The sequence below is a fragment of the Equus asinus genome, chromosome 23 (assembly GCF_041296235.1).
Source record: "Equus asinus isolate D_3611 breed Donkey chromosome 23, EquAss-T2T_v2, whole genome shotgun sequence".
NCBI lineage: Eukaryota > Metazoa > Chordata > Mammalia > Perissodactyla > Equidae > Equus > Equus asinus.
The window spans coordinates 61,869,671-61,889,234 of record NC_091812.1 but is presented as its reverse complement, the minus strand read 5'-3'; the positions used below and the strand labels follow the sequence as shown (position 1 = coordinate 61,889,234).

The 19,564-nt window shown below is 45.1% G+C and overlaps 1 protein-coding gene and 1 long non-coding RNA gene across 4 annotated transcripts in view; one reads left to right on the top strand and one right to left on the bottom strand.

Annotated features, from left to right (window-relative positions):
- Positions 1 to 19,564, bottom strand: part of ACO1 (aconitase 1) — a 59,739-nt gene that overhangs the window by 8,315 nt on the left and 31,860 nt on the right. For all 3 annotated transcript variants that reach the window (XM_070495567.1, XM_044756536.2, XM_070495566.1), the window contains exons 8-19: positions 18,898 to 19,037; positions 16,786 to 16,957; positions 13,040 to 13,140; positions 11,988 to 12,104; positions 10,777 to 10,936; positions 8,912 to 9,047; positions 7,650 to 7,734; positions 6,691 to 6,847; positions 5,383 to 5,507; positions 3,633 to 3,737; positions 2,770 to 2,912; positions 1,100 to 1,247 (exon numbers count right to left, since the gene is read on the bottom strand). In XM_070495567.1, the coding sequence (XP_070351668.1) occupies positions 1,100 to 1,247; positions 2,770 to 2,912; positions 3,633 to 3,737; positions 5,383 to 5,507; positions 6,691 to 6,847; positions 7,650 to 7,734; positions 8,912 to 9,047; positions 10,777 to 10,936; positions 11,988 to 12,104; positions 13,040 to 13,140; positions 16,786 to 16,957; positions 18,898 to 19,037 (1,589 nt within the window). The remainder of the gene's footprint in view (positions 1 to 1,099; positions 1,248 to 2,769; positions 2,913 to 3,632; positions 3,738 to 5,382; positions 5,508 to 6,690; positions 6,848 to 7,649; positions 7,735 to 8,911; positions 9,048 to 10,776; positions 10,937 to 11,987; positions 12,105 to 13,039; positions 13,141 to 16,785; positions 16,958 to 18,897; positions 19,038 to 19,564) is intronic.
- Positions 4,172 to 13,065, top strand: LOC123280076 (uncharacterized). Its single transcript, XR_011497279.1, has 3 exons — positions 4,172 to 4,295; positions 12,565 to 12,658; positions 12,936 to 13,065. It is a non-coding gene; the product is annotated as an uncharacterized lncRNA (long non-coding RNA).

Genomic DNA, 19,564 nt, shown 5'->3' with positions numbered 1-19,564 from the left:
CCTGGTGATCAATGACCATCTAAGAAGACAGAGTTTGCTGCACAAGAATACGATCAGTCACGTGTGAGGCAGCATGGGCGGTGTAAATGGCATTGGCTTCGGGGCCAGATTCCATGGGTTTTAATCTCAGCTTCTCCACTGTGTGACCTCAGGGAATTACATGAGCTCATTGAGCTTCAAGTTCCCAATTTAAAACATGGATAATTATGGTACCTACCTCAACGGTTGTTACGAGGATTAGATAAGTCAACATATGTGATGAGCTTAAAACAGTACCTGGGATGTAGTTAGGTTCCACATAAACATTAGCTGTTCTTCTTATTATTAAATAGGTTGGGAGGATTGTTTCTCAAGTAGCTTAAACAGTTTTCAAGCCATTTCGCAGCATGCACGGGGAAGGGACGTGACACTGGGAAGTCATCACATGCGCCAAATACTATGCGAGGAGTCTCATTCATCCTTCCACTGAAGTTTAAGCCCGCCAGCCTTACAAGGTAGATATTATTTCTACCTCACAGGTAAGAAAAACGAGGCTCAGAGAGGATAATAACTTGTGAAGGCTGCACAGCTGGTATGAGGTGGAGCTGGGACTTGAACCCAGGCCTGTCCGACCGCAAGCGCAGGCCTTCCCCACCTCTATGAACAGCTCCAGCCGGAACAGGCCAACTCCAGTGGTTCCCGTCAGCACCCGGCGGGCCTCAGCAGGCCTCTCCATTCCTTCTTTTCCTAGTGGCATGGTGAACTAAATTAAATGCTAATGAAGTCATATAATAGCACTCTGGACACAGATCCTCTGCTTTAACCTGGAATTTCCCTCAAATACTCTCAACTGATGAAATTTCACTCAGAGGCTTTATCTGCTCAACTCCCAGGGGAACTAGAATTAGTTAAACCATGAAGCAGAGTCTCTAAGCAGGAAGAGGAGGTTTCGCAGTTTAAAGGGATAAACTCCGTCATAGATGGACCCCTGGCAAGAGGGGCTATAGGAAGCCAGAGCAGCATGGAGCTGCGAAGAAAAAATAAGACCAAAAGGAAAGTGACCGCGTAAACAGCCAACCACCCAGAGCCGGACACATGCTGGCTTCTCGACAATACTCACAATTTCTCCAGAAGGCAGATGTATAGTCTGCGGCGCCTGCTTGTTCAAAAACTTGTTTAACAAGCGAATGTTGGCAAATGTCCCCCGTGCCATGATGGCATCATTACCCCGGCGGGAACCGTAGGAGTTGAATTCTCGTGGAGTCAGGCTAATAAGGAAAGCAGGAGAGGAGCTGGTTTAGTGAACTGAACGAAGATTAAACTTACACCAAAAAAGAAAAAACCCATAAGCTGGCTGTTTCTCTAACTCTACTAACCATTGTTTTCCAAGGCAGAAAAGCTGTTCCCGTAGATTCCACAGAGGGCAGAGTGAGAGGTGAGAAGTGGGGGGTGAAGGGTGGGAACCCATATTTTCCAGGGTCAACTTATAGTCACATAAATACGGGTAGACAAATCAGGAGAAGGGTCTTGACTTAGTTTATTCACTAGGATAGCCTATGAAGCTTCATAAAAGGTCAAATACTAAAAATGGCTAGGAGCGAGGGAGCAGAGAGAACCACAAGGGCAGGCCAGTCAGATGGAGCCAAGAGCGGGGCAAACCTAAACTAGGTTCCAAGAACTAATTATCAGGAACTCAGCGCAAAGGAGGACACAAGTGGCAAAATGACTCACAATTTTCATAAGACAGAAATCAAAGCAGCGCCAAAGGGGCAGAACAGCTAATCCTGGTCCTGAAATCAGAGAAGAATCCTGTCCATGGGCCCCACTGAAAGGAAACTTTGTGAGGTCAGGAAGAGCATCTCACAGTGGACACAGTGACCAGCCCACTGGGCTGTTGGTTAGATGCTCGGGAGCCTGTGTGCGTGTTAATACGATGGAGTGGGGAGATCTCACTTGAGGACTGTGAGAGTCTGAGCGGGCTTCAGGAGCAGGTGAGCGCGTCCACGGACCCCTGAAATTATACCCACAGTGTTGTGGATATGTGCATTTTTCTGGGAACGTGTTATATTTGCTCTCTCATTCAATTCCCTGAAGAGTCCCTGTCTAAAAGAGGTCAATTTTCACCAACCAAAGAAAGGTGTTAGATTTTGTTCCTCATGTTGGCTCAGGGCCCATCCTTGAAGAAGCTGATTCAGGAGGCGGTGGTGGGAACCAGGAATTTTTATCTCCCCAGATGGTTCTCATAGAGAGTCAGATGGAAAGTCAGTGAGACTGTCTTCGATTAATGCAGGTATATTAGATAACAGGAGATAACACTGGTATAGCACCTGTTCGGATCGGGATATGACTGAAGGACCGACGGAAGGAGGTGTGAACTGAAATCCCTGAAGCGGCTGTCTGTGAGGACTACGTCTCTCGACCAACAACGGCAATGACTTCAGGTCACATCCCTGCCCAGTGCCTCAGTGTCCCCAGGCTCTGCCACGGTTAAGAGCAAAGCCTTGGACTTTAACAACGAGCCAAGCTGGGGGCAGGGATGACAGCTGAGCCAGCGACTGCACCTGCTCAAAAAGAAGGTCGCCCACCCCTCCCACGCTTGGGTTCCTGTGCTGGTGGCGTCGCCCACGGAAGCTCTGAAGCCTCAAACAGAAACAGCGATTGGTTTCCAAGCCCCAGGGTTCAGCGATAAACCAGAATATGATTCCAAAGGGACCATGTGAAAAGAGAGTTACTGGCCTCATTCACTCTATTTCCACCTGCGTCTCTCCTCACTGTGTCACTCACACTTACCCTCTGTTGGTTAAGTAGCGAGCGGCAGGGCTGTTTCGAGCAATATTTCCAGCTGGAGAGATGTGGTCGGTTGTTACTGAATCTCCCAAATTTAATAGCACATAGGCATCCACTATCGACTTAGGGGGCTGAAGATCCAAAGTCTAGCAGAGAACACAACAAGTCAGTGTCCGCCCAGTTTTCTCCCACAAGTCACCAGGGACTCTCAATAGTTGTAGTCCAAGGCTAAACCAGATGACAGCCCTACATCAACACATAGAAAATTCTAGTTTTTCATTTTATCAGGGGTGCTTAGAAAATTAAGGTGAATTTACCCAAAACAGTTGTATCTCAGCCTTGAAGGAAAGGCCAAGTATTGGCACTATTCCCTCAAAAGCAACACAGATGCAACTGCAAATGACATCTCTCCCTCCACATCACAGAACTCCTCAGATGCTGTGGACAACTGGAATCCTGGCTTCCACTCCCACCCCCTTCCCACAGGGACCCTCCCAGGGAGAATGGACTCTGTGATCATCAGTTTCAGGGAAGAATTCCCTTCCCTTGTTTTTATGGGCATAAGGTTTAAATATGGCAGGCCCTGGGGATGGTCTCCTGGAACAGTCCCTCAGACATTATTGAGTCTATGTCCAGGGGGTACTTGAACACCAGGGTGTCCCTACACCGTCACACAGAACCCCCAGACAAAGAAACTCTAGGCCAAATATCCCAGCTTCCCAAACTCTCCCCAGTATTAAGTGCTGCGGCTGGTAAATGTTTTAAGGAAATAGGCAGTCAAATCACGGGTCTGGGATAATAAAGCAGATATTATAAGGAAAGAAACCTTTTGAAGAATTCATTATGTTGAAAAATAAACGTCATACCAGGTTTTCAAAAAATGGAGGTGATTTAATGTATGTAGATTTGGGATTCCAGTAATACAGCTTATCTGACGGGGCTGCTAAGGCGTTCCAGCTCTCATTCACTGTCTTAAGAAAAAAAAAAAAGAAAGGCAGATCGAATCACATTCCATTCTAAGGAAAATTTAACGTACAAACACAAAAGGTATATTCAAGGTAAGACTACAATAAAAACTATTCTTATTCTCATCACACAAAAGAGTTCCTTATTCTAGACAATGCCATGCTAAGTCACTTAAAAGTATGTGCACCGTAATAGGCAGCCTCCAAGATGGCCCTCAAGGACCCCCCTGCCCCCTCAACTCCTGGGACTCACACTGTTAAGTGATCCCCTCCTGCTGAATATGAGTTGAACCTAGTGACTCATTTCCACGATTAGGTTATAAACAGACTCTGCCTTCTGTCTCTCTCACCCTTTCTTGCTCTCTCGCTTGCTTGCTCTGATGGAAGCCAGTACTCTGCTGTGAGCTGTGAAGAGACCCATGGAGCAAGGCACTGGCGGAGGCCTCTAGCTAACCGTCAGCAAGGAACCGAGGCCCCCAGACCAATAGCCTCTGAGGAACTTTATCCTGCCAACAACCACGTGAGAGCCCTTAGGAGTGGATCCTGCCCCAGCTGAGCCCTCAGGTGAGCTGCAGCCCCAGGTGACACCATCATGGGAGCCTCATGAAGGCAGAGGCACCCAGTTAAGCTGCACATGGATTTCCGATCCACAGGAACTGTGAGATAATAAATGCTTGCTGTTTTAACCCACTAAGTTTTGGGGTAATTTGTCGTACAGCGATAGGTAACTAATCCATATACTTACAAATATAATTTATGAAATAATAATGCAGATTGTACCAAAGGGGAAATTATTTACTCTCTGAAGATTTGGGGAAGTAGACTGCCGGGTCATACGGACATTGGATGCAAATGACAGCTGCTATAAATTAAAATCAGCTTGAATTCGCTCCAAAGGTCCATTAACTCAGCCTTTGGAGAAATGCATGTAATCCAATGTCAGCCAGACTCCCTCATACCATTTGCCAATGCGCCACCTGTGGGAGGGCACAGCATGCGAATACGACTCCCGTTTGACCCCTCTCCCCAGACAGTCTGCTCTCATATTTCAAACCCAAGCCCCAGTCGGCAGCCCTTGGGGCAGCCTAACACAGAAAGCAGGTGGGGAAATAACACCCAAGGGTCTCAGAAAATAACAGTGGGCCCCTTTTCTCTCCATTTGTAACATGCACAGAAGGTTTTATTTATTTTAGCAGTTTGGTAGTTTGGTGCTTCCTACTAGTGGCCTTTTTTATTTTTATTTTTTAAGCATCCAAATAATTCCGAGAGGTGCATTCAACCAATTGATTCTATCTCACTGACACATGATAGTGACATCGGGGGTCCTCAACCACAGGTGACACAACACCCCAGGGTGTCTGAGAAAAGGGGGAGAGTTACAGAGAGCTGGTCAGGAAGGGCGCACCACCTGAGGTCTTTCTTCTTGAGGCTGCCACCCACTTGTCCAAATCTGGGAACATTTGGGGAGTGTGGGGTTTGTAAAAATTGTGAGTCACAGGGGAGAAATGACTGAGAACCACGTGGCCGGTTCTCTGAAGAAATAAACGTTATTTTCGACAGTTTACACCCGCATTGGCCTGCAGGTCTGCAGAGATGACAAAAGGGTGGGGTTTCCCCTTAGGTCCCTGGGGGCAGATGGGGGGCACCTCACCTCTATTTTCTGATAGACCTCCTTAAACATCCCAGGGATGACAAACTGCCGCTCCACCGCCTGGATCTCGTCTCTAGTGGGCCAGATATCTTTCAGAAATACCTGTTGTCCCTTTGCATTTACCCCTGAGGAAAAAATGTGTACTAATGAGAAAAACTTCATTTCAGACCCCATTTTCATTATTGCACACAGTCAAGTCTCATTCTTCATAGTCGTTCCGTCCTATAGAGTCTGGGTAAACACTGAATTAGTGAATACCCAATCACTGCCCATAGGGGAAATACGGGGGTAGGTTCCTGTGAGCCTCTGGTTACACCATTTTTGTCAACCGACCAATACATGACCTCACTATATGTGTGTTTCTGTTCACAGACACCTTATTGAATATATATTTTCGGTGCATTGACCTTAAACTCACGGCCAGCAGCACTGTGACTCTTGCCTGGATGGAGCCCGTCTAACTCCAGCCACATCCCAGGCTTACTGGACTTAGAGCACTAGACAGCACTTCAGCATGGTGCTTAGGGGCCACTTTAAATAGTGAAACGACCAAAAAAAAGCACAAAAATGTGAAAAACATGGCACTGAATAGACCACAAACAGGACACGTTTACAGTATGAGCTGAAACAAGAAGGCAGAGCATCACCTTGTTTGACCTCAGCTGAGAACATGTGCGTTGAGTGACTCAAAGACTTCTCCCCTCTGTTCACGTCTGTGAATGACCACAGAAGCAGGAGTATTGATTTTGGGGTTAAAACACATTTTAGTGACTAGGCAAATTCGCAAATACAGAATCCACATATAATGAGAATCAACTGTACCTCTGAAGGTATGATTTCCTGAAAGTAAATTTAAGGGGCATTGTTTTCATATTGTCTAGTAGGCTTAGAATGGATTGAGGAGGCCATAGCAAGAAGATCAGCGGAAAGGAAATAAAGCACCATTTCCCTGAATTTCGAGAAGGTGAACTGTCTGGGATGGGTCCCTATGGAGGAGACATTAGAACAACGCCTATCATCGGGTTGGAGCAGGAGCTCGGGAGAGGAACGGGGCAAGAAGCCAGAACGGCAAGCTCTCCATTACTTTATTGCTGTATTTCCCTTTTCTTATCCTTTGCCTTTTAGTAAGTTCTTATTTATTTCAGTTATGTCTTAGCTGTGTATTGGGGCATAAAGAAAAGACTCTCCTCTCATCTCATCTCTGGAAGTTCTCTCCTCATTGTTTATTACAAAGAGCAGTAACTTTCTTCCGGTAATATTTTTGAATTCATTGGAAAAAAGACTGTAGCCTCATGAACAAAATCTTACCCAACGGTTCTTTCTCAAAGTCGATCCTGATGGTCCCGGCAATCGCATACGCTATTACTAAAGGCGGAGAGGCTAAATAGTTGGCCCGGGTATTGGGGTGGACTCGACCTTCAAAATTCCTGTTCCCAGATAGAACTCCCACAGCGACAAGGTCCCCCTGCATCAGGAGAGAAAACTCAGGTCACAGAGAGAAGAGATTCCCTGGGCTTCTTGTCTTAGACCAACTGCCAAAGTGGCCGTGGCTCTTTCAGCTCCCTCTCACCTGGTTCTCTGCCCAGCGGGGGAGCCCCCAGGTGTCCCTCTGGGAGACACTCTGGGTCAAAAGACACAGAGAGACACGCTCAGTGGTTTCTGCTCATGAGAAAATACCAGGTAGGTCAAAAGGCAACATCCTGGTTATTTTGCTGCCTGGGGCCTAAGAACAGGTGGGAAAGACTAAAAGTTGGAACCTAAAGGAAGCCACAGCGACTCACATGGGTTCTATAGTTCATGCAAAGCAAACCAAATAGTGTTTCTCAATGCTACGGAATTTATGGGACACAAATCAAGCCAATGCAATTTAGTTTAGATTCATTTGTGTGGAGGCTTGTCTGACTTGGAACCAGTTTTCAGATTACCAGGAACACACAATTCTGGAGCCCCCTGTAGTCAAAACCAGCATTTATTGAACACTTGTGTGCCAGGGTTCGCACTACATCTTTTGTGTCCCTTATCATCTCAATGCTCCCAATGCTATGAAACAAGCTCTAATATCATCTCCAACTTACAGTGGTAACAACTGAGGCACAAAGAGGTCAATGAACTTGCCCAAGGTCAAATAGCTGGTAAGTTTAGCTTCACTCCAAAGACCATACATCTAACCACATCTCTGCCTCCCAGCTGTTCTTACCAGCATTTTGGTCCCACGTCATATGGAAAGAGACAACAGCTCTGAAGACCCCCAGGCTTCTCTCACTCACCTGCGTGATGGCTTCTACCACGGGCTCGGGTAAGGGACCACTGTTGCCAATGCAGGTCATGCAGCCATAGCCCACCACATCAAACCTGGTGCCAGAAGAGAAGCACAAGACAGAGACTAAGGCTCAGTGAGCCCCTCTGCAGGCAACAGTCCCTAGAGACCACTGATTTAGAGAGAATACAGCACGTGACATAAGCTCAGGGCACGGCTGTTTCTACATCGCTTTCATCCTTGGGAGCATTCTTTCTAGAATTCATCCTTTCTAGACCATTCAATTGCACTACTTTCTGAGTAACTTACAAAAAGGAGTCCAATTAAAGACCTAGACTTTCTTTTTCTTTCCACTTACTTTATTCAGGATTTTATTTATTTTTTACTTATTTTTTTGAGGAAGATTAGCCCTGAGCTAACATCTGCTGCCAATCCTCTTTTTGCTGAGGAAGACTGGCCCTGAGCTAACATCCGTGCCCATCTTCCTCTACTTTATATGTGGGACGCCTACCACAGCATGGCTTTTGCCAAGTGGTGCCATGTCCCCACCCGGATCTGAACTGGTGAACCCTGGGCTGCCAAGAAGTGGAACATGCACACTTAACCACTACGCCACCAGGCTGGCCCCGATCTAGGCTTTTTAAAAGTTGAAATCACATATGACATGTAATATCTCTATTCACTACTTCTATTTAATTTAATATCTCTATTCACTACTTCTATTATATAATCCCAAGGACTTTTGACTTTTGAAAATGACATGTTAATAAGATCTATGAATAAACGAATATGAATAAAATCTATGTCATCCAAATTAGGAAAATGGGGAAATTGGAAACACTGTATTTGGCAACAAATAACTAATTTACTTCAAGAAATTAGAACATTTTTAGCCATGGTAAATAATTACTTTCACACCGAAGGGCAGACTCGCAGGTGCAGGGCCAGTGCTCGCCTCTAGCAGAGTTTTGTGTAACTGAGCAAAGACGCCCCCTCCTCCAGGAGCGTGCAGCACCATGCCAAAGCACAGGCTTGATGTCAGCCCCTGCTCTGCCCTTTGGGGGCACCCTCGTATGATGCACAGCCAGCACAGCTGTCCACGGGAGGGCCCCACTCTGCTGGAGTGTAACAGCTTCAGTCTACTTACCATCAGACGAGACTACGTCACTAGAGACCTCACATGAGCTTACATCTGTTACAAGGGGACACACCAAGACACGTGTGGAATAAAATACAACAAAAGCAGTGGTGGAAAAGCAAATTCCCCCTCACCCAAGCTGAGACAGGTAAGGCATGACTCCGCTTTCTCGCAGGTAGTAGGTGACCACCCCGCTCCCAGGAGACAGGCTGGTTTTGATGTACGGCTTCACGGTCAGGCCAGCATCCACAGCTTTCTTTGCTAACAGCCCTGTGAAAGGTAAACACAGACGCGGTGTGGGCGGCTGCCTACTTGAGGCTCACGGACAGTTCGGGAAAGAGCCTGACTCTCTTCATGGTGGCACTGTCTGCTATCTCTGCTGCCTGCCAGAGATCAAAAGCTCACTGGCCCCAAGTCATTTATGTATCTGCAGTAAATTCGAAATTAGTCCTGGAAACGGAGAAAGAGATGTGCATTTTTTTTTTTTAGAGATAAACCTAAAACTGTTTAGGAATATATTTCAGAATGAGTTTTTAATTTTTGGTGGGAAGGCGATCTTTCTAATTACATTTTCTTTGGATGAAAATTATAATTGGAAGGGCCCTTTTTAAAGCACATGAATTGTGTACTGGTTGGTGAGGAATACTGTCAGTCTAGAAGTAAAAATCTAGCCTTCGGATATTTCTTGAAGTGGAAGATGAAGAGCTCCTGGTCCATCGGACTTTCGGCAAATACAGAGACCGTGACAGGATGCCAGGTGTGCTGTCCTAGGACCAACCACAGGAGCAGGAAAGAAACGAGGAACGAGGGCACAAAGAGACACAAAGCTACAGACATGCTGGTGACTTGTCTTGGGGAAACTGGGTTGCTCCAGACAAGGAAAGCTGAGAAGGCTGGGCCGGCCCAGTGGCACAGTGGTTAAGTGTGCACATTCTGCTTCAGTGGCCCAGGGTTCTCCGGTTCAGATCCTGGGTACGGACATGGCACTGCTTGTCAAGCCATGCTGTGGCAGGCGTCCCACATATAAAGGAGAGGAAGATGGGCACAGATGTTAGCTCAGGGCCAGTCTTCCCCAGCAAAAAGCAGAGGATTGGCAGCAGATGTTAGCTCAGGGCTGATCTTCCTCAAAAAAACAAAACAAAACAAAAAAGCTGAGATGCCAACAGATGAATTCTCGGACAAAGAAGATTTTCCTTAGGCACTTGTTCACTTCATAAAGAAAGAACTGCAGGGGGCCAGCCCGATGGCCTAGTGGTTAATTAAGTTCAGTGTGCTCTGCTTTGGCGGCCCAGGTTCATATCCAAGGTGCAGACCTACACCACTCGTCAGCAGCCATACTGTGGCGGTGAACCACATACAAAATAGAGGAAGACGGTCAAAGATCTTAGCTCAGTGCCAATCTTCCTCAGCAAAAAAAGAAAGAAAGAAAGACAGAACTGCTGATACTCTTTGGTCTGTGGACATAAAAGGAACTCTTAGGGATGATCAAAAATTTGGAAACTAAGGAGACCTTATATCAATGACACTCTGCATGTAAATATTAACTGCTTAACCAGAATTACATGAGAGGCAGGTGAGTTTTATCAATCAGGGCCCTGTGCACTAATTCAGATGTACCTGATAACACTTCTAAGATAGACTAAATTCACTGTACAACAGGCCTATCGGGGGCTTTCCAGAGAACATTCTGTGACATGAAAACAGTTTTTCCTTCTAAAATCTGTTACAAGATTCTAGGCTTTACCAGAAATTCACCTTTTTTTGCTTTCTTTTACTTATTTTCTGTGTTACTTCTAAAGACTATTATGTATTCTACTTTAAACACTTTGCTTTAGATGCTAGTTATTGTGTAAACATTTCTGGGCCAATAAATCTCTGTATCTGGAAAAGACAAGGCTCAGGGTACTACACGAGGAGCCCAGTCAAGCCCCAGGGTAATGCCCTGGGAGATTTCCCCGACATGTCCCATGACCATGGGGAGGGATGCGAGTGCGCTTACCTGCTCCTAACATCACAGATGGATTACTGGTGTTTGTGCAGCTGGTGATGGCAGCGATGACCACAGAACCGTGAGCGAGGCTGAATTCGCTATTATTATAGATAAATGTCTTATGGTCGTTATGATGGTCCAGAGCAACCTGGAATCCTTTAAACCCTTGCTGTAGGAAGAAAAAATATATATATGGTCAAAAGTTCTCACTTTGGAAGAAGAAATACTTCGGTAACTATAACTTTAAAGGCCAATTCTTAACAAACCATAAATACCTTGGCCAGCAAACTCTGAAATGCTACCAAAAAATCAAAGTTCTCTTTATTCTTTTTACATCTTTACAAAAGGCAGTCACAACTTCTGAATCTTACTCCGCTTTGAAATTATTAACAATTACTTCCTTCCCACCTCAAAAATGAAAATGGATATGGACTGAGGCCACTGATCCTAACCTGATGGAAATCTAGAAATAGGTGTCATTTTGGCCAGATTGAACTAATCCTGTCCAACAAGGTGCACACAGTACAGCTGGGCCTCTGGTATAATGCTGGAGCCACAAAAAGAACAGCCATCGCCCATCCTACTCATTTGTTTGGGAACTGCACGTCAAAAATCTACTGCCTACAAGATGTTATGCTGGGTACTCTGCAGGATACAAAGGTGATTCTGACAAAAATCTGATCCTCAAACACATAGTCCAGTAGGGAAATCAGACACACAAGTATTATAAAGTACCAATAATGTAAGTTAAAGAACATGGAAAGCCATCGCAGGGCTTCAGACCAAGTGCCATGAAGATTCAACGGAGGTAAAGATGACCTTCTGCTCTGAGATCTGAGGCCACGTTGTGGAGGAGCGGAGAGATTAGGACACGTGGAAGGGAGGAGACATGCAGGCAGGGAATGGCATGGACGAAAGTACCATCACCAGAAAAGCTTGAGCAAGGAGAGTGGACAGTGCAGTTAGAGTCACGTGAAAAGCAAATATACTTTGATAAAAGGTGGGCTGAGCTGTGTTTGCAGGTGATCAAGTGCCCTAAGGAAGCTGCCTGGCTCTTAGGTAATGGGGGGCATTAAGGAGAAGAGGACGGAGAAGAAACGCCCTCAGCGCCGGGCTCCAGGAAGATTCATCATCGAGGGCGCTGAGAAGAAGCCTGGGCACCAAGAAACCGGGCCGGGAGCAAGGCTGGGGGACTTCCACCTGCCTCTCTGCGGGCCTACCTTGGCTCCAAGGCAGCTCTCAAAGTCCTTCTTCATGTCGGACACGGCGACTTTGTCCTGAGGCCTTTTGGGTCCACTGCAGCACGGCACTACTGTTTTCAGGTCTAATTCCACAGTCTGGGCACCCAAAAGAAAAGGAAGTGCAGAACTCACGTTATATCCACGGAGAAAAACCACATCCATGCCTGAGAATGTAAACCACCACCACAACACAAACAACGAAACCACCACACTCAACAAGAAGGAAGTCAATGTTCATTTTAACACTTAAGGGATGAATTTCCAAAGGTCAAGGTGGGCACCTAAGTAACGTGGGATGGGCCTCCTTGCCACCTCTCAGGAAGCCCACGGTGGGCAGTGTAGCTGCTGCCCAGTGTCTTCCACTTGTCCATCTTTGTAAAGCAGCTCATCCATCCATTTTATTGCTTACGTTAGTCTGAGGTGAATTTCCTACTGAAATGATACACACACAACTGCGCTTTTTCTGAGATGACTGGGAGGGATGCAGCCATGAAGTCATCAACGCCAGGAAATGGGCCTTAGTCTAAGTGAATATTTCCTTCCCTCCATCTAACAGGAAAGGAAACAAGCGTCCCACATCTAGCCGACCCTCTGAGCTCGGCTGCTGAGAACAATGTGGATTCAGTTTGCACTCTAGACAATGAATGAAGGTGAGTGGTTGGATTAATAGGAACTAATCGAGACATTCACGCATCCATTTCTTTCCTCATCTGTAATAATGACAAGCTTAGCCTTTAAATAGCTCAAGTCCTTCTTTAAAGGTCTTCCACATCGGAGGAGTAAGTAGTTCAAAAAGGGAGAGCACATCCAACTGAAACCAACGGCCAGGAGGGATGGAAGAAGTTATATTATTTGGATATGTTTACAATTCCTTATCTTTTTGTTTTCAGTCTTTTAACACCCTGTTCTTCTGCAATGACTTGGCAGGGACCAGTTTCCTACAAGGACACGCCCGGAGAAAAGCCAAACACAACTACCACCACAGCCTCGAAGAAGAGCAGACACACGTTCGGCGGAAGGCGCTCTCGTACCTGGGCAAAGTCTGGGTCTTGAGAGGGGTCACTGAAATCCCGGAACATCCCTACAGCCTGAAGGTACTTTTTAATTTGCTTCACCTTGTCTTCATCACGACCTAAATGGGCATTTTAAGAGGCAACAAGTAACGGATGTTAATATTTCCTGGTTAAAGACCATAAACTAACGCCTCCACCAGCTATTATAGAAGTGATGTGCATTTCTCTTACACACGCACCATCGGCTCTGCTGATGCTTCCGCGTTCAGGCTGCAGTCTGACTCCCCAGCTGATGCTGCTGTTTATTAGGGGCCATTGACTGATCTGCCATTCTTCCCAAAGTGACTATTTTCTGAAGAAGACTCTGGTCCTACCTATAAGCACTCCCCGTCGCTTTGCTTATGTCCTTAATTAGGAGGACCCTAAGCCTTAGCTAACGGTCAGAGCACGTCAATACCTCTGCCTTCAGCTGGCCACAGACTCTCAGCATTCCACACTATTACTGTTACAATAATAATCCATTAACTCCCTCCACAAACCACCAGCTATAAGCACTTCCTGTGTGCCCCGCACTGTGTGCTAAACGTTTTGAATGCTTTATCTCAATCTCTGACCCTCCATCATGACCTTATGAGACGTGTACTGTTATTCTCATTTATAGATCAGGAAATGGTGAGTCAAGATTAAGTAACTTTCCCACGGAACACAGCCAGTAAACGACAGAACCAGGATCCAAACCTGAGTTTGACTCGAAAGTCCAAAGTCCTAACTCATAAACCTGGATCACCAGGAATATGACCCTGAACACTCTGCTGTTTAATTCTTATCAAGACCCTGGGCGTAGAAGATAACGCTCATGAAGTACGACCAGCAGACAGGCAGTCCACCTGAACCCCTGCCGGCTGAATACGCCTCCTTGAGAGCTGGATTCTTGGACCCACAGTAGATAGTATTTTTTTTCTTTCTTTTGTTTTTAAAGATTGGCACCTGAGCTAACATCTGTTGCCAATCTTCCTTTTTTTCCCTTCTTCTTCTCTCCAAAGCCCCCCAGTACATAGTTGTATATTCTAGTTGTAGGTCCTTCTGGTTGAGACATGTGAGATGCTTCCTCAGCGTGGCCTGACGAGCGCTGCCCATGTCCGCAACTGGGATCCAAACCGGCGAAACCCTGGGCCGCCGAAGCGGAGGGTGTGAATGCAACCACTTGGCCACGGGGCCGGCCCCAGATCAGCATTTTTTATCCGCCTGTTTAACTGAATTGGAAAGGTCATCAGCTTTCAGCACGGACCTCATAAAAGATGACAGTCTGAGCTTCATGGATGTATTTATCATGACCTGTTCTTGGACCCTCAGTTCATTACATCCCATGCCATCTCTTGATGTAGATGCACAGGAGAAACTCCTCTTAGGTTTCAGTAGGAGAAAGGGTTCTATTTCTCTGAAGCAGTATGTTTGTTTCAATTTAACAGACACTACAAATGTGGTGCCTGGTCACTGAGAAGGGTAGAGGCCACCCCTAGAGACACTCATCTCAGCTTTGGATGTATTTTGTGCTTCTTCCTCCTTCTTCCTCCTCACCATCACTTCCCTTCTCTTCTTAAGATTCATTCCCTCAACTATTTATTCTGTTCTTTTATTCCCACAACTTTTCCTTACTTCAAATCCTTTGGGGATCAAGGAAGATATCAATTAACCAATTTCAACAAGGATATGTTTAACAAAAATATTTTTTTAAAATAATTTTTTTCATCACAATCTTAACTACTTCCAGAGGATTTTACTCAGGAAAATTGTGGATAAGACTTGGATTTAGTTGGAGAAGGTAAGATTCTCATGAAACCTTATGAAGAGATGTGCACATGCCAACACAGCTTGGCCCAGCTCTTAGCGTGAACGCCTGCTACTCCTGCAATTTCAAAAAGAACACCGGTCTTTGGAATCCTTCACTACTAAACACTGGATATGGATGAGAAGACCCCATTCTTGTCTCCTTAATAACTTAGTTGTAATTTTAAAAGTCATTTGGAAAATAAAAGGTGTCCTCCATCTTTTTCAAACAGAATGAGGTATTAAAAATAAAATTATTTCATGTTTCCTTCTTGCTTAAAATGACCCATTGGCTTCCTAGCACATTTAGAATAAAATCCTAGGGGCTGGCCCAGTGGCGTAGTGGTTAAGCTCGGTGCACTCCACTTTGGCAGAGCTGGGTTTGCAGGTTCAGATCCCAGATGCGGACCTACCAGGCTGTGGAAGCATCCTACAGACAAAACAGAGGAAGAGTGGCACAGATGTTACCTCAGGGCTAGTCTTCCTCAAGTAAAAAAAGAGGAAGATTGACAACAGATGTTAGCTTAGGGTCAATCTTCCTCAGCAAAAAAACCCCACAAAACTTAACTTCCTACCATGGCCTCTGAGCCCCTGTGTGGATCTGGCCCCTGCCCACCCACCCCCTGACCTCACTTCCCATGGCCTCAACCTTGGGCTCCAGCCACCTAGGCCCCTCTGCTGTCCTCTGACACACCGAGCCCATCTCTGTCCTGGGCCTTTGCAGTTGTGGTTTCTTCTGCCTGGAAAACACCTTCTCCACCACTTCCCTGGCTTGTCCCCCACATCATGCAGACACCTCCTCAGACTCCACCTCCAAGAGCCCCTCACTGAGCCCCCTACACATGAAGTAGCACCTTCAGGCTACTGCAACCACCTCTCTGATTTCTTTCTCATTATCTCATAAACATAAACATAATGCCATACAAATACTTTGGTATTTATTTGTTTACTTGTTCACTGTCCGTCTCCCTCACTGCAATGTAAGCCCCATGAGTGCAGACACCTTACCTTGCTCACTGCTGTATCTCTTGGACCTCAACCAGATGCTGATAATGTGTTAAATGAATGGCTGAAGGATTTTAAGAGACACACTTGAGAAATTTAAAAAAAAAAACCTTTCTCAAAGTAAAAGTCAAATCTCTAAATAAATCTATGCAGAGTTAAAGAACCATTGATGTTTCAAAATGCCTTCAGATGCAGTCTTTCATCTCACCTGTCAGACAGCCCTGTGAGGGTGTCACGGAACACGGTCCCTGTCTGGAGCCAGGCAGCCTCAGGTTTGGATTCTAGCTCCATTATTTATTAGCTTTGGATATTTACCCTGCTTCTCTGATCCTCAGTTTTCTCTATTAGCTAATTAACTAGTCAATCTACCCTAAACAGTCATGTGCTGCATAACGACGTTTTGGTCAATGACGGACCACATATACGACGGCGGTCCCATAAGATCAGCACCACACGGCCTATATGCGTAGCGGGCTATACCACCTAGGTTTGTGTAAGTGCACTCTGTGATATTTGCACAATGATGAAATTGCCTAGTGACATATTTCTCAGAACGTAATCCTGTCATTAGGCCATGCATGACTAGATCTGTGAAGAGGATGAAGACAAATGCATGCCAAGTGTCTGGCACTCAGCAGATAGCCCACAGACAGCAGCTCCCATTACCCAGATCCCTTGTTTCATGTCGAATAACCAGTAGTAGACCAGTACACATATCTAGGCTTCCAGAGTACTGGCACTCTTTCTATTGGCCAGACCACGTCTACCTCATGTCTTCTGAAATCCCAGCAACCCTTTTGACTCCACAGAGAGAAGAAAAGAACTGTGACGCTGACCCAGCGCGCTCGGGGAAGAGGCAGAAGGGCGAGCTCTGATTCTCAGGGTTCTGTGGACGGTACCCAGGGCCTCTGCTCTCACAGGTCTGCACTTACCTGTCTGCACAAGGTACTTGATGCTAACTTCATCAACTGGGAAAAAGGCAGCAGTTGCTCCGTACTCTGGACACATGTTGGCAATCGTTGCTCGGTCAGCAATGGACAACTGGGCTACTCCTGGCCCAAAGAACTCGACAAATTTGCCCACGACCCCGACCTGGCGGAGGTGCTGTGCAGCAGAATGACAGCAAAGTCTGAGACTTAAAGCCCATATTTAAAATGCAGAACTGTCACCTAGCAATTCTTATAAATCAGCTTTGTGAGTAAACACAAAAAGTTAGCTCAACATATTTTTGATTACTTTAAAAATAAAACTTAAAAAATAATGCCAACTAAGTACAACTGGATCCTGGAACAGAAAAGGGACCTTACTGAAAAAACTGGTGAAGTTTCTAGTTTAGTTAATAGTGTCATAACAACATTAACGTCTTCATTTTGATAGTGAAGTAAGATGTTGACATTTGGGGAAGCTAAAAGAAAAGCAACAGGAATGCTCTGTATTATCTTTAAAGGAATCCTCCTGTAAATCTAAAACTATGTCAAAACACCAAAAATACAAATAACAACATTAAGAAAAGTTTTTCAAAATGAGAAACACTCTCTCTAATGAGATTGTTGGGAGTGCCTAGAAATGCTAAAAATTAAATAAATTCTTTCAACCCAAATAAATTATGACTTGCACGAGCTGAGTAAGAAAACGGCTGGTTTTCAAGGTATAATGAGCAAATTTCCTGGACACAGGTACAAGTCAGATGTAACCAAATGATCCAGACAGTCTGACTCCCGTACCTTTTCCATGCAAGCCCCTGGCCAGGGCGGGGGCTTCCGTGACTGACTTGGCCCCAAACGAAGCCACTTTCATGAAACGGCTTTTATGACAATCTCATGAGTAGGCTCTTTTGGTTACGTGGGATTCTGCCAAATCTTGTGAGCAAGCTTTATGTTATTCTACATTTGAAGAACAATGCACGGATATCTATGATAAGCTATAGTGTTCAAATAAATCCAATTTCAAATTCCATGAAGATTAAATCAAAGAGAAACATTTTTGGTCTTTAATGGTATAGTATCCATCCCAAACACCCCAAGCCTCCAAACTAGACAATCAGAAAAAATTGTTTGTGATAATAAAAACCATCACTTTTCTAATATTCTTTTCGTTTTTTATGTTGGTGAGGAAGAGTGGCCCTGAGCTAACATCTGTTGCCAATCCTCCTCTTTTTGCTTGAGGAAGATTGTTGCTGAGCTAACATCTGTGCCAATCTTCCTTTATTCTGTATGTGGGACACTGCCACAGCATGGCTTGATGAGTGGTGTGTAGGTCTGTGCCTGGGATCCAAACCCACGAACCCCAGGCTGCCAAAGCAGACTGTGCGAACTTAACCACTACCCCACAGGGCTGGCCCCTCTGATATTCTTTCAAAATGAAGCTGCCTTCTTTTTGCAAAGCAAGCACATTACAAAAAAAGATTATTTCTTACAAAAGCTAAAGAAAAAGAACAAAAGTAATATTTTTCAGCCTGGAGAAACATCTGTTACAATAATGTAACTTAGAGAAGGGAATTAAAAAAGTCAAACATTCTTCATAGAAGGAGTTTGTTATTTACAAACAAGAAGAACCATGTGGAAAAAAATGTAGAAAAAGTATAAACACACGCATGGGAATGATTCTTATAACCTCGAGAGAGTGATTACTTCCAGGAATGGAGAGGATGGCTTTAGCCATAAATACTACATTTTATTTCTTAAAAAATACACATACAGAGAGAGCTCTGAAGCAAATACGGCAAAATGTTACCATCCGTTAAGCCTAGGTGGCGGGCATGTGAATATCATTTTAATGTCTGCGTATCTGAACTATTTCACAATTTCAAAAGTTTCTTTTAAAGAAAAAGATACATGCAGCCACTGAAGAGTCAAATGAACATGATTATCTGAAACTTAACCACAGAACTGTCCCCTTATCTCTTTTTAAGTCACCAACATCCTGTTTCCTAGCCTTTCTAGAACACATGGAAATCATCATGTTTTTCTGGACTCCCTCATGTATTTCCTCCCCGTTTGTCACTGTGACTCTCCAAGACCACAGAGGAGGCTGCGCGTCATTACCTTGGTAATGGTGAGCACGATGTCCGTGGAGGTTACCAGAGGGTGGGGATTTCCCATCAGCCTGTAGCCAATCACCTGGGGAAGCACCATGCTGATGGGCTGACCCAGCATGACAGCCTCTGCTTCGATACCACCCACACCTGCAAGCAATGGCGCAACAGAATAACGCTTGCATTATTCCTCAGTGTGTCCTCAGGCATAATTCAGTGCCATTAATGGGTGATCAAACCAGTTACCATGTTTCATTAGGACAGGGTTATGTTTCTAGAAAGAGCAGTTACCTTTTCTCTATTGCCCTCTACAGAGTTTTTAACAAGTGTTTCTCAAAGTGTGGGTCCCCAAACACCTGTATCAAAATCCCCTCGATTCCACACCAAAATGGAGAGTGCGGTTCAGGAGTCTCCATTTTTAACAAACACCTCAGGTGATTTTCATTTATTCTAAATGTCCCTAACCCCTTATTCCAGTTCATTCTTTCAAAAATTATTACTGAGCGCCTACTAGGCATGAGGCACTTTTCTGGGCACCGCAAATACAGCAGTAACAGACAAAAATAGCCCTCCGACACTTGAGGTCACGCATGTTCATGCTCCTGGGACGTAATGGTATCAAAGTAAACTGAGGTACGTGCCATAGGGACAGCAAATGTGATAGGAACCTGGCAGAA